This window comes from Schistocerca nitens, chromosome 10, assembly GCF_023898315.1.
Source record: "Schistocerca nitens isolate TAMUIC-IGC-003100 chromosome 10, iqSchNite1.1, whole genome shotgun sequence".
Lineage (NCBI taxonomy): Eukaryota > Metazoa > Arthropoda > Insecta > Orthoptera > Acrididae > Schistocerca > Schistocerca nitens.
In genome coordinates this window covers 48,575,440-48,588,905 of record NC_064623.1, presented here as the reverse complement: position 1 = coordinate 48,588,905, position 13,466 = coordinate 48,575,440, and the positions used below count along the sequence as shown (strand labels likewise).

Below are 13,466 nucleotides of genomic sequence, written 5' to 3'. Positions count from 1 at the left end.
TTCGTCAGAAGTTCGAAATACCAAATACTCTCCCCATAAACTTGAGTTCCATGACGTCACTATAAAACAGCTTCATCGCTAGACTCAGCAGATGGAACCTTGGGATCTAACCCTGTCACCAGATGGAATCAAGTAAGTTGCCGTGGGTATTCCTATGCCTGCAAATGAAGACCTAGCCCAGGAAACGATCTGCCCTACCCTGTCTGGAAATCACTCAGCCGCCTTAGGGGAGGCGTCCCCGTTGCAAGACCAACATATAAAAATGAGGCATCCTTCCAATTGATGGAGACGTGCCCTGCAAGGGCAAAACGACAAAAGATCTGGTACATAGTATTCGTTAGGCGTTCATAACATAAGACACACTCGCCATAAACCTGAATTCAGTAAAGTCACCATAAAATAGCTTCATCTCTAGACTCAGCTGATGGAGGTAATCTTGGGATCTAACCACATCACCAGATGGAATCAAGTAAGCCGGTGCTGGATATTCCTATGCCTGCAAGGGAACAGCTAGACTCAGGAAATGATCTGCTCTGAAAGTTTGGAGATTACTCAATCGTCTTAGGGTAAATGTCCCCTGATGCAAGACCAACATGCAAAAATGTGGTATCCTTCCAGCTGAGAGAGACGTGTCCCACAAGTGCAGAATAACACAAGACCTGGTACATAGTGTTCATCAGGCGTTGAGAATATGAGATACACTCCCTGTAAAAAGGAGCTTCATTAGGTCACTATAAACTAGCCTCTCCGCTAGATTCAAACATCAGAAGGAACCACGCGGTCTAATCGCATCACCAATGAAGGGCCGGCCCGGATCGCTGAGCGGTTCTAGGCGCTACAGTCTGGAACCGCGCGACCGCTATGGTCGCAAGTTCGAATCCTGCCTCGGGAATGGGTGTGTGTGATGTCCTTAGGTTAGTTAGGTTTAAGTAGTTCTAAGTTCTAGGGGACTGATGACCTCAGAAGTTAAGTCCCATATGCTCAGAGCCATTTGAACCAGATGGGGGAATAAACTGCAGCCTGATATACCTGTGCATGCAAAGGAAGCTCTAGCCCCAGGAAACGATCTGCCCTACCCTGTTCGGAGATAACTCAATCATCTCAAGGTAGACGTCTCCCGTTGCAAAGCCAACATTCGGAAATGGGGCGTCCTTCCAGCTGACGGAGACGTTTCTACAGAACAATACAAGCTATGTGCCACTTGTTCGTATGACCTCCACTGGAACCACCTTGCATATCACAGTACTTGCTCGAGGCAAATACAAGGCCATCGGAGTTGCTGCGCTCTGATGATGCTTAAAGGACACTGAAATGAATGAGTGCCCACAAAACAGCCACAAGGTTATAGTGTGGAATACAGTACAGACAGAGGACGAATGATGTGTTACAGAAGCATATTGTAACATGGCGGGCACCAGGCATTAGCCCAGCTGATTCCAATTAATAACATTTCAGGTAGTCATCGTTGTTGTTGTTGTTGGCTTCAGTCCTGAGACTGGTTTGATGCAGCTCTCCATGCTACTCTATCCTGTACAAGATTCTTCATCTCCCAGTACCTACTGCAGCCTACATCCTTCTGAATCTGCTTAATGTTTCCATCTCTTGGTCTCCCTCTACGAATTTTACTCTCCACGCTGCCCTCCAGTACTAAATTGGTGATCCCTTGATGCCTCAGAACATGTCCTACCAACCGATCCCTTCTTCTAGTCAAGTTGTGCCACAAACTCCTCTTCTCCCCAATTTTATTCAATACCTCATCATTAGTTATGTCATCCACCCATCTAATCTTCAGCATTCTTCTGTAGCACCACATTTCGAAAGCTTCTATTCTCTTCTTGTCCAAACTATTTATCGTCCATGTTTCACTTCCATACATAGCTACACTCCATACAAATACTTTCAGAAACGACTTCGTGACACTTAAATCAATACTCGATGTTAACAAATTTCTCTTCTTCAGAAACGCTTTCTTTGCCATTGCCAGTCTGCATTTTATATCCACTCTACTTCGACCATCATCAGTTATTTTTCTCCCCAAATAGCAAAACTCCTTTACTACTTGAGGTGCCTCATTTCCTAATCTAATTCCCTCAGCATCACCCGACTTCGTTCGACTACATTCCGTTATCCTTGTTTTGCTTTTGTTGATGTTCATCTTATACCCTCCTTCGAAGACACTGTCCATTCCGTTCAACTGCTCTTCCAAGTCCTTTGCTGTCTCTGACAGAATCACAATGTCATCGGCGAACCTCAAAGTTTTTATTTCTTCTCCATCGATTTTAATACCTACTCCGAACGTTTCTTTTGTTTCCTTTACTGCTTGCTCAATATAATGCGTTTACTATGCTGTTTGTAGTAGCTTGCCCGCACTCCTATTTTTTTATTCATTATTAAACCGAGTCCTGCATTACCCCTATTTGATTTTGTATTTATAACTCTGTATTCACCTGACCAAAAGTCTTGTTCCTCCTTCCACCCAACTTCACTAATTCAAACTATATGTAACTTTAACCTATCCATTTCCCTTTTTAAATTTTCTAACCTACCTGCCCGATTAAGGGATCTGACATTTCACGCTCCAACCCGTAGAACGCCAGTTTTCTTTCTCCTGATAACGTCATCCTCTTGAGTAGTCCCCGCCCAGAGATCCTAATGGGGTACTATTTTACCTCCGTAATATTTTACCCAAGAGGACGCCATCATCATTTAATCATACAGTAAAGCTGCATGCCCTCGGGAAAAATTATCATGTACTGGCCAAAAATTTGTTTCGTGCGAACGTCCAGTGAATTTCCTTTCTTGATATCGGTGCATCGGTTCCAGTCCCGTTACAAATCTAGCAGTACGCGTCGGAATTGCGTCAATGTCTTCCTTTAACCCGACCACGTATGGATCCCGAACAGAACGCAAGAATAGGTTGCACCAGCGTCTTATACCCAGTCTCCTTTACAGATGAACGATGCTTTTTTAAAATTCTCCCAATTAACCGAAGTTGGCCATTCGCCTTCCCTACTGCAATCTTTACATGGTCGTTCAATTTCATAAACGACATGACTACGCCAAGCAGCATACTACTAATGCTGTATTCGAACACTAGAGCTTTATTTTTCTTACTCATCTGCAATAACTTAAATTCTTCTATATTTAAAAGCACTCCGTCTTTAGGCCACAAGTGGCCCATGGGGACCATCTGACCGCCGTGTCATCCTCAGATGAGGATGCGGATAGGAGGGGCGTGTGGTCAGCACACCGCTCTCCCAGTCGTTATCATGGTTTTCTTTGACTGGAGCCGCCACTATTCGGTCGAGTAGCTCCTCAGTTGGCATCATGAGGCTGAGTGCAGCCCGAAAAATGGCAACAGCGCATGGCGACCCGGATGGTCACCCACCCAAGTGCCGACCACGCCCGACAGCGCTTAACTTCGGTGATCTGACGGGAACCGGTGTATCCACTGCAGCAAGGCCGTTGCCTCTTCTATATTTAGTACATGCTTATTTCTGTAGAGATTTTCCTTCTCAAGAACGGTCATATTGAGTAAGTATGAAACGTGTCCCTTAATTCTACTACATATTTTTGCCGATGGTTTCACATCTGTAAATGTCCTTTGGCTGTCACCACTCACCATCAAGGCGGCCACTAGCAGCACGACGGACAGGCTGGTCTTGACAACTCCCAGCGCCACGAACGAAATCGCGATCATCTTAGCTTCTGTTGAAAGAAAGAAATGGAAAGCTCGTTAGTTGAAATGGATTTATGTCTTCATACGTCGCATCCTCCTTATTAAGCAGCCATAAATTATTGCTGGTTGTGTGTATGACGTAGCCTACAGCAAAGTCTTTAGGGTACATCATCCATACCAGCAACGTTAAGCACAGGGGAAGAATTTCATCGTACACTGATCGGCCAGAACATTATGAGCACCTACCTAATAGGCGATGTGTCAACTTTTGGCACGGATAAAATCGGAGACGCGTCGTGCCATGAAAGCAGTGAGGCCTTGGCTGGTCGCTGGAGAGAATTGGCACCACATCTGCACACACACACAGAAGTTACCTAATTACATAAATTCCGGGGATAGGGCGATGAGCTCTGATACCACATCCAATCACATCCCAGATGCTTTCAATCGGGTTCAGATCTGCCGAGTTGGAGAGCCTCCACATAAATTGGAACTCGCCACACTCTCGGCCTTTGTGACAAGGTGCATTATCTTGTTGAAAAATGCCACAAAAAATGGTTCAGATGGCTCTAAGCACTGTGGGACTTAACATCTGAGGTCATCAGTCCCCTAGACGTAGAACTACGTAAACCTAACTAACCTAAGGACATTACACACATCCATGCCAGAGGCAGGATTCGAACCTGCGACCGTAGCGGTCGCGCGGTTCCAGACTGTAGCGCCTAGAACCGTTCGGCCACAGCGGCCGACGAAAAATGCCACAGCCACCGGGAAATATGATCTTCATGAAGGGGTGTACGTGGTCTGCAAGTACTGTAAGATACTCCTCGGCCGTCATGATGCCATCCGTGCACGCGCTCCACTGGACCCGTGGGTGCCCACGTGAATGTTTCCCAGAGCATAATGGAGCCACCAACAGCTTGTCTCCGTCCTGTTGTAGAAGTCCCAACGAGCTGTTCCCCCAGAAGACGACGGATTCGCGCCCTTCCATCGTCATGATGAAGAAGGTATCGGGATTGATCAGACACTGCAATGCTCTGCCACCTCACCATGGTCCAGTGCCGATGGACACGTGCCCATTTTCAGTCGTAGTTGACAGTATATACTAAGTATCTGTTCTTTCGGACATGTCCGAATGAACAGATACCATCGGTGCCCATGCAGCTCAGATGGATAGAGCGTTTGCCATGTAAGCAGGAGATCCCGGGTTCGAGTCCCGATGGGGGCACACATTTTCACCTGTCCCCGTTGTCGTATGTCAACGCCTGTAAGCAGCTAAGGGTGTTCATTTCATGGTAGTTGACAATGTCGCGGTGTTACCATTGGAACATGCATGGGTCGTCGTACGCAGAGGCCCATCGTTAGGAGTGTTCGATGCACTGTGTGTTCACATACACTTGTGCTCCGCCCAGCATTGAAGTCTGATGTTAGGACCGCCACTGTTCGCTGCTTGTCCTGTTTTACCAGTCTTCCCAACCTACGACATCCGATATCTGTAATGAGGGGTGCCCGCCCAACCCAACGCTGTCTGGACTTTGTTTTGCCACGTGTTGAAGACAATCACCACGGCACTCCTCGAACACCCGATAAGTCGAGCGGTTTCTGAAATGGTCGTGCCTAGCCTCCAGGCCATCACAATCTGCCCTCGGTCAAACTCAGATAGGCCACGCTCTTTCCACTTTCTACACACAGACAGCACTGATGCCACATGGACCGTGCGTGAGTCTGACTAGCTGTCATTCCTCGCCAGGTGAAGCTGCTATCGCCTGGATGGGGACCACAGCGACAGTAGATCGGTGGTCATAATGTTCTGGTTGATCAGTGTATGTAGCCACACGAAAAGTAGGTAACGGACCGTACAGATCCCGAGAAGCTGCGATGGCCTCCCTCTCGGACGCGGACAGTCGCTCCAGGCGCCTGCTCAGCAGCCGGAAGATCTTGAAGTCGATGGGGGTGGCTCGGTACCGCAGCCCGGTCTCTCCAGGCTGGACCGCGGTCTGCGCTACCGCCGCCCAAGACAGCCACAGGCGGCCCGCTGCGATCACCAGCACCCCCACCACCTGCGGACGCGACGCACCCATTCTCAGCTGTGTGGCTAAATACGAGGGTCACTCCAAAAGAAACGCACACTATTTTTTTTAAATCCATCTTTTATTCTACATTTTTGAAAGTTTTACAATGTGTAGATACAATATTTTTCACTTCTCCACATAATTTCCATCCCTCTCAAGTGCCGTACGCCATCTTGGAACCAGCGCCTGTATACCCGCACGGTAAAATTGTGGACCAACCTGTTGGAGCCACTGATTGGCAGTCTGTGTCCTGTCTCCCCCCCCCCCCCCCCCCCTCCCTTGGTTAGTTCCTCGGCCTCGAATTCGGATGGATCTCCGTCGAGGTCCGAAAGATTCCATTTCCGCCGAATTTTATAGGAGTTTCGGGAGGCTGTTGTTCTTTACACTGATGGCTCTAAATCTGCTGATCATGTGGGATATGCCTTCACGTCCTCTGTTGGAACGGAAAATCATCTGCTGTCACCTACATGTGGGGTGTTTACTGCGGAATTGATGGCAATTTCCCAGGCCCTTACCTTTATTAAACAGTACAGATCCTCCCGCATGTTACCTTTGATGTTGGCTGACGATTCCCGGATGGTCGACCTGGTTCTCGGTTTCATCCGGGAGAGTGGTTTTTACTCTCAGTTTTAAGGTTTTTAATCTCTCTCTGGTGTTGGGGCAGGGCGGTGAGTGTTGGGTTATCTCCCACTGTAAGCCGTGTTTGGAGATTCCCGACTCCCCTCCCTGGCCGAGATCCTCTTTTCTTCCCCTTTTACTCTTATCATTTTTTAGGATTGGTTAGTCTCCTTTTCCCATACGCACTTCCACATTTTAGCGGTTGCACCTTTTTAAGTCGCAGGTGGTGTTGCCTCTGCTGCTTCAGAGGTGGCATATTTCCTGCCTCTAGCATAGCGTTGGGTTCGCTCTCTTGCTGATTTACCTCATTTTGTTTTTACCATTGACAACATGACTGCCTTTTTACATTTTTTAGCCTTTTCCCCTTTTATCGTTCTGACTTGTCTGACATGTCACGCTATCGGAATCGATCACATTTGAAACAAGGGACTGATGACCTTGCTGTTTGGTCCCTTCAACCCCAACCAACCAACCAACTGTTTGGCAGCGTGCACATGGGAGTCATCATCTTCGAACCTTGTTCCACGAAGAGAGTCTTTCAGTTTCCCAACGAGATGATAGTCACATGGAGTCAGGTCAGGACTGTAAGGCGGGTGTTTCAGTGTTGTCCATTCAAATTTTGTGCTCGCTTCCATGGTTTTTTGACTGACATGTAGCCGTGCATTGTCGTGCAACAGCAAAACATCCAGCTTTTGCCGATGTTGTCGAACACGACTCAGTCGAGCTTGAAGTTTCTTCATTGTCGTCACATATGCATCAGAATTTATGGTGGTTCGCCTTGGCATGATGTCCACAAGCAAGAGTCCTTCGGAATCGAAAAACACCATAGCCATAATTTTTCCAGCAGAAGGTGTGGTTTTGAATTTTTTTCTTGGGTGAATTTGCATGATGCCACTCTATTGATTGCCTCTTCGTCTCTGGTGAAAAATAATGCAGCCATGTTTCATCACCTGTCACAATTCTTCCAAGAAATTCATCTCCACCATTCTCGTACTGTTCCAAAAGTTCGCTACATACCGTTTTTCTTGTTTCTTTGTGAGCCAATATCAACATCCTGGGAACCCACCTGGCACAAACCTTTTTTAACGCCAACACTTTCAGTATTCTGCAAACACTTCCTTCCCCTATCCCAACATAGCGTGACAATTGGTTCACTGTGATGCGTCTGTCAGCAGTCACCAATTCGTTAACTCTCTGCACATTGTCTGGAGTGTGTGCAGTACAAGGCCTGCCGCTGCGAGGACAATCCTCAATATTGCCGTGCCCGCTTTCATCACGTAACCTGCTTGCCCACCGACTATCTGTACTGCGATCGACAGCAGCATCTCCGTACATCTTTTTCAACCTCTTGTGGATGTATCCCACTGTCTCGTTTTCACAGCACAGGAATTCTATGACAGCACGTTGCTTCTGACGAACGTGTAGTGTAGCGGCCATTTTGAAGACATGGAGTGACGGCGCCACTCACGGGAACAGTTTGAACTAATTTGAAAACAAGCGGGAAGAATGTATCTACACACTGTAAAACTTTCACACATGCAGAATGAAAACTGTATTTTTACAAACATAGTGTTTTCGGATCGCAGGATTTTTTCCTCAAGATTTTAATACACCGTATTATTTCCAACTCTTCCGACTACAAAACCCTATTTTTCGGCGTAATCACCGTTCAGTGCAATTACCGGCCGTTGAAACCACTGGCACCGGTTGACTCTGACGAGCATTTGGAAGTGCGACGTGTTCCCGGCGCTGGGGTGGAGTGTCGGGAGTTGAGTATTGTTTTTATGTAACAGAGTTTGTATGTATGAGAAGGTTTTCAAGTTCCAGGGAAGTGTATGAGTTTCTTCACCAGTGGTTTTGTCTGGGTCGTCCCACCACAGTTTTCGTTTACATGACCGTGGGAATGTGGTAATTGGTTCTTGGTCGAGCCGTTTTCATTCACACCTCGATTGGGTTATTTAGGGTCGGTGTCGCGGTTTTCTGTGGTTCGGAGTCTGTGCAGGCACCGCCCTTGCTACATCTTCCAGTTTTGAGTAACTCGGGGAAGTGGCGGCTTGTAATCGAAGTTTTGGGGCTGATCTGCTATGGCCCTATAGACCACCAGTAACTATTCTGATCATTGTGATTTGGGCCTCTTTACACGTGTCACTCCGAGCTAAGGAAAATTTTTTTTGGGAACTGCCTTTAATGTGAAGGTTTGTATGCTGGCTTAAAAAATGGTTCAAATGGCTCTGAGCACTATGAGACTTAACATCCGAAGTCATCAGTCCCCTAGAACTTAGAACTACTTAAACCTAACTAACCTACGGACATCTCACACATCCATGCCCGAGGCAGGATTCGAACCTGCTACCGTAGCAGTCGTGCGGTTCCAGACTTAAGCGCCTAGAACCGCTCAGCCACACCGGCCGGCTATGCTGGCTTATTCACATTTAACTTGTAGCAAATATAAGTTATGTAACTGGCGAGAGACAACTATTTTTGCTTAGTACAAGATAGCTACTTAAAGTTTTTTGAAATTGTTCATTTATTGATATAATAAGTTGAAAATCTTCTTATTCTTAACGTCAAACCTTACAATTAAAATCTCATTATTGGCAAGTTTTTAATGTCATACCTGGTAATCTCCTTTTCATAATAAAAATTGTCAAGCTATTTGAAATTATTTTTTAAGAAATACCAGACTTAAAAATTTATTACTGAGAAAGCCTTTTAGAATAAAAGATAACCTTATCAATGTGTGATTTTGCACCAGCACCTCCTAGCCCCTACTTCCACGATAACATTTTTGTAATAACATGTGTACTTAATTTGTTGTTTGTGAATCGCCCTAATTGACGATTCAACTACCATACGATAATTACAGCCCACACTGGACCTCCCTGAGTAGCTACACTTCAATTTCTACCACCCAGTCGCCGATACTTGTTCTATATCTTCATTATGACGTACACACGTTCCTGGTTTCACAAACATATAGGCACCCTTTCGCGTATCATCCAATGTTAATTCCATGCATAATGGCGGTTCAAATGGCCCTAAGGGCTACGGAACGTAACATCTGAGGTCACCAGTCCCTTAGGCTTAAAACTACTTAAACCTAACTAACCTAAGGACATCACACACACCCATGCCCGAGGCAGGATTCGAACCTGCGACCGTAGCAGCAGCGCCGTTCCGGACTGAAGTCCCTAGAATAGCTCGGCCACAGCGCCGGCCCATGCAAAATGAATGGGACAGTTTCGAATAGGGGGGAGAACATAGCAATCAACATCCTCAAAAACTCGTTCCACTACAGTGTATAACGATATGTTTACGTAATGCGTATACATAAACATACAGTTATAAATGTCCCTGTTCGTAGTCGCTAACTATAACAATATGCTTACTTTTGTGCTGTAACATATAGCTATAATCAGCGGTGGAAATATATTTGCGAACGCCGACCGTGTGCGGCTGTTTCTTGTTGGATCGCCTGATCAGTCGGAAGTTGCATTGCAGAGGAGAGTAAATGCCTACTCAAAATACAATTATTTTTGGATAGCTCAACATGAATTTCCTAAGGGACCGTAGTTTACCATGCATTTACCAAATGAATATGGAGCGGAGAAAATATTTCGCCGCATGCAACTTCCGTCCGATTTCGACGAAAGAATTCGTGACTGTGAGCTCTCTATTTGGCAGAAACACAAAGAAAATTAAATACCTTCGTGAAGGAGTGAGAGATAGATTCTATATTAAATAAATAGTCCATACGCCAGTTCCATTTAACTCTGAATTTATTGCAATTAATAGATGAACTTACACTGCAATGGACATTTAACATGGATGCCGTTTTGATTGGCACTTCTCGTCTCGTAATGAAAATAATTCCTTTGACGTTTACACAGACACGTCGCACAATAAATCTACTGCTATGCAGTATTGCACTTTTAGTATTGCACTTGTACTTTACACTAAAATAATATTATTTTTAACAATAATAACACGGCGGCAAGATGTGCGCGTCCGACACAAGTTACAAGAGACAAGAGAAAATGAGTAACTGTTCATCCAGAATATCTCGTACATCAAAAGAATGCGTAAAAGCGTTCTTCTTCTGTCCATTTTTCGCGCCGCGGTTTTCAAAGTCAGTAACTCAGTGCATCTCTGACGGCGCATCGACAGTAACAACATTACGTCACAGCTCGTTCACCTTTTACATTCTCGCAACATTATTTCCTAACTGTAGCTGTTGCCGAGCGACTACTCGATTAGTGAATGGTTTAAAATGATAAGGCAATCACGTAATGTTACAAGTGCTCTCCTTCAGCTGGATCTGGCGTACCGAAATAAATTTCTGGATGAGTTTCCCCGTCAAACTGAGATAGTTATTAACGGCACAGTCTGTGCTAGACGGCATTAACGTCTTATCTTCTGGGGGTGACAGTCGAGCAGTCACAAGATTGGACCTGCAGTTTAGTTTCGGGCAGTGGACAGCATGTTATGAACGATCTGGATTCTTTGAGTGCGATTACAGAATATGCTACATGCAGGAAGCGCATTTGTGACTCACCGTGAAGAAAGCTGCGAAGGTGACGAGGCCATTCCGATGCCAGCAGCAGAGCGCCATCGTGGGCCGAAGTGCCGGCCCCGTCTGCAGCCAAAGCGTCCGGCAGGGCACCGCCTGCAAAGACCACAGCGCGATAGTCAGAGAGATTTGCGCTCATACGGTGACTCGCTGACAGTCGTCCACCTCCTGTACCATTCGTGACTCGAAAAGAAAAGGAGGTACCCACTGTGAGCCAGAACGTTCTGACCACAGCCCACCGCAATTTTGGAACTCGCCTGGTGGCGTTACGAAGACGTGACGCGGTAACAAAAGTATGTCAGTGGAGCATACACGGACGGGGGTAGCCCAAGCGAAGATAGGGGCTGTAAATGGGGCAATCCATCGAAATAATGGAGATAATTACACTACTGGCCATTAAAATTGCTTGACCACGAAGATGACGTGCTACAGACGCGAAATTTAACCGACAGGAAGAAGATGCTGTGGTATGAAAATGGTTAGCTTTTCAGAGCATTCACACAAGGTTGGCGCCGGTGGCGACACCTACAACGTGCTCACATAAGGAAAGTTTCCAACGTATTTCTCATACACAAACAGCAGTTGACCGGCGTTGCCTGGTGAAACGTTGTCGTGATGCCTCGTGTATGGAGGAGAAATGCGTACCATCGCGTTTCCGACTTTGATAAAGGTCGGATTGTAGCCTATCGCGATTGCGGTTTATCGCATCGCGACATTGCTGGTCGCGTTGGTCGAGATCCAATGACTGTTAGCAGAATGTGAAATCGGTGGGTTCGGGACGGTAATACGGAACGCCGTGCTGGATCCTTACGGCCTCGTATCACCAGCAGTCGAGATGACAGGCATCTTATCCGCACGGCTGTAACGGATCGTGGAGCCACGTCTCGATCCCTGAGTCAACAGATGGGGGCGTTTGCAAGACGACAACCATCTGCACGAACAGTTCGACGACGTTTGCAGCAGTATGGACTATCAGCTCGGAGACCACGGCTGCGGTTACCCTTGACGGTGCATCACAGGCAAGAGCACCTGTGATGGTGTACTCAACGACGAACATCGATGCACGAATGGCAAAATGTCATTTTTTTTATGAATCCAGGTTCTGTTTACAGCATCATGATGGTCACACCCGTGTTTAGCGACATCGCGGTGAACGAGCTCATTGGAAGAGTGTATTCGTCATCGCCATACTGGCTATCACCCGGCGTGATGGTATGGGGTGCCATTGGTTACACGTCTCTTGTTCGCATTCACGGCACTTTGAACAGTGGACATTACATTTCAGATGTGTTACGACCCGTGGCTCTACCCTGCGAAACCCTACATTTCAGCAGGATAATGCTTGACCGCATTTTGCAGGTCCTGTACGGTCCTTCCTGAATACAGAAAATGTTCGACTGCTGCCCTGGCCAGAACATTCTCCAGATCTCTCACCAACTGAAAACGTCTGGTCAATGCTGGCCGAGCAACTGGCTCGTCACAATACGCCAGTCACTACTCTTGATGAACTGTGGTATCGTGTTGAAGCTGCATGGACAGCTGTACCTGTACACGCCATCCAAGCTCTGTTTGACTCAATGCCCAGGCGTATCAAGGCAGTTATTACGGCCAGAGGTGGTTGTTCTGGGTACTGATTTCTCAGGATCTATGCACCCAAATTGCGTGAAAATGTAATCACAAGTCAGTTCTAGTACAATATATTTGTCTAATGAATACCCATTTGTCCACTGCATTTCTTCTTGGTGTGCCAATTTTAATGGCCAGTAGTGTGATTTAACCTCTAAGGCGCAGGTACTGTATCTTCCTCTCATAAAACACATTTTCAACAAGACCTGATTCCATGTACACCTACGACACTATAGACCAAGGTTTCCCAAACTGTGTTCCGCAGAACACTAGTTTTCTGTGGGAAGGTAATAACTGCTCGACGATAGTTTATAGCAGGGCGGTTTTTTTTCGACATCTTCACAATACTAATGATTTTTTATTATAATTTCTGTGTTATCAATTACGATTAAAATTGATGTAATCAATGAGTGAAATAAGCTGTTCTCATTTTTTTTAAAAAAAGTTTCTCAACCAAAATAAACAGGTATTTCATCAAAGTATCAACATCAGATGCGAATAATTATAGGCCTATTTCGCTTACGTCAATCTGTTGTAGAATAATGGAACATGTTTTATGTTCTCGTATTATGACGTTCTTAGATAATACAAATCTCCTTCATCATAACCAACATGGATTCCGCAAACAGAGATCATGTGAAACTCAGCTCGCCCTATTTGTCCAAGAAATTCACAGTGCCGTAGACACTGGCGAGCAGATTGATGCCGTATTCCTGGACTTCAGGAAGGCATTTGATACGGTTCCGCACTTACGTTTAGTGAAAAAAATACGAGCTTACGGAATATCGGACCAGGTTTGTGATTGGATTCAGGATTTCCTAGAAGAAAGAACACAACATGTCATTCTTATCGGTTCAAAATCTGCAGATGTAGAGGTAATTTCGGGAGTACCGCAAGGAAG

At 45.9% G+C, this 13,466-nt stretch overlaps 1 protein-coding gene and 1 pseudogene across 1 annotated transcript in view; both read right to left on the bottom strand.

Annotated features, from left to right (window-relative positions):
* LOC126209849 (uncharacterized) overlaps window positions 1-13,466 on the bottom strand; it is a 50,879-nt gene that overhangs the window by 15,834 nt on the left and 21,579 nt on the right. Inside the window, exons 2-4 of the mRNA XM_049938977.1 lie at window positions 10,925-11,035; window positions 5,535-5,739; window positions 3,623-3,708 (exon numbers count right to left, since the gene is read on the bottom strand). Of these exons, the coding sequence (XP_049794934.1) occupies window positions 3,623-3,708; window positions 5,535-5,739; window positions 10,925-11,035 (402 nt within the window). The remainder of the gene's footprint in view (window positions 1-3,622; window positions 3,709-5,534; window positions 5,740-10,924; window positions 11,036-13,466) is intronic.
* Window positions 3,353-3,470, bottom strand: LOC126210698 (5S ribosomal RNA; annotated as a pseudogene).